Source organism: Pteropus vampyrus, unplaced genomic scaffold (assembly GCF_000151845.1).
Source record: "Pteropus vampyrus isolate Shadow unplaced genomic scaffold, Pvam_2.0 Scaffold12738, whole genome shotgun sequence".
Taxonomy (NCBI): Eukaryota; Metazoa; Chordata; class Mammalia; order Chiroptera; family Pteropodidae; genus Pteropus; species Pteropus vampyrus.
Genome location: NW_011901519.1, coordinates 527 through 1569, shown reverse-complemented (window position 1 = coordinate 1569; position 1043 = coordinate 527). Strand labels below are relative to the sequence as shown.

Below are 1043 nucleotides of genomic sequence, written 5' to 3'. Positions count from 1 at the left end.
AGCCAGTAGACGCAGCCGTCAGGAGACACGAGCACATTGCAGTAGAGGGCCACCTCGAACACGCCGTCCACGCTGTACACAGACCACGGAGCTGGGGGTCACACCCTTGGCAGCTCGCCTGAGACCCACACCCTAGACCAGCCCTCTGCCCTGTGTGGATGGGGCCTGGGGACACCAAGCTCTCCCAGGGGCCACACCCCTGCCTGGTCCCCACCTGGCCACCACCACCACCTCCCTCAGCAACCTCCCTGCCACGCCCACCCGCCAGGCTCCCCGGCCCCGCCTCTGAATCACTGCTTTCTCCAGTTCTCTTCGATAAAGGTCATCATAGTGACTAAATCTGTTCCGCTCTTGCATACCCGCCTCCCGGCTGCCGGAGCCCAGGGCAGCACTTAACCCTCTCATCTCGTTGACTCGTGACGGCTCCTACAGAGACGTCCTTGTCCCCGAGTTAGAGGGAAGGGAGCGGCCGGCCCAGGCGGCTCGGCCCAGCCGTCAGGGAGCCAGGCCTCGAATCGGCTCCTCGGGCCGCGGGGCCCTGCCCTCAGCACCTGCTCCGTCCCGCACCCCCTAGCTCCCGCCGGGTGCCTGGTCTGCACCTCTGTTCCCCCCTTTTCTCAGAACCGCCGTGTCCTGCCAGGCCCTGCGCTCGCGTCCGTTTGTCCCCCAACCCCCGCCCGCGCCCCTCCTCACTTGTTCTCCAGCACGACATCCGGCCGCCACACCATGGCCGACGGCACCCTCAGCACCCACAGGCCCTCGTAGTCTTGTGGGTCCCAGCGAAGACGATAGTCACACCACTGCTGCAGGGAGAGGGGGTCGCGGGGCCCCCGCTCTCTGTTCTCCACACCCCCAAGGTCGGGAGCCCAGCCCGGCGGGACGGAAAAGGCAGGGAGAGGGGACAGGACCGGAGGGCCCCGTGGTGGGGGGCCCTGACAGGGGGAAAGAGAGTGGTGGGGTTGTCTCTTACCATCTCTATCCAGACGTTGGTGGTGAGGGCCTCCTCTCGCTCGTTCTGGGGTACAGACCGAGGCATAAGCCCC

General features: G+C 66.6%; 1 protein-coding gene across 1 annotated transcript in view; it reads right to left on the bottom strand.

The window, feature by feature from the left end:
- Positions 1-5: 5 nt before the first annotated feature.
- LOC105310831 (acetylcholine receptor subunit gamma-like) overlaps positions 6-1043 on the bottom strand; it is a gene marked incomplete at both ends in the record, with an annotated part of 1560 nt that continues 522 nt past the window's right edge. The window contains 2 exons of the mRNA XM_011386934.1: positions 6-72; positions 694-803. Of these exons, the coding sequence (XP_011385236.1) occupies positions 6-72; positions 694-803 (177 nt within the window). The remainder of the gene's footprint in view (positions 73-693; positions 804-1043) is intronic.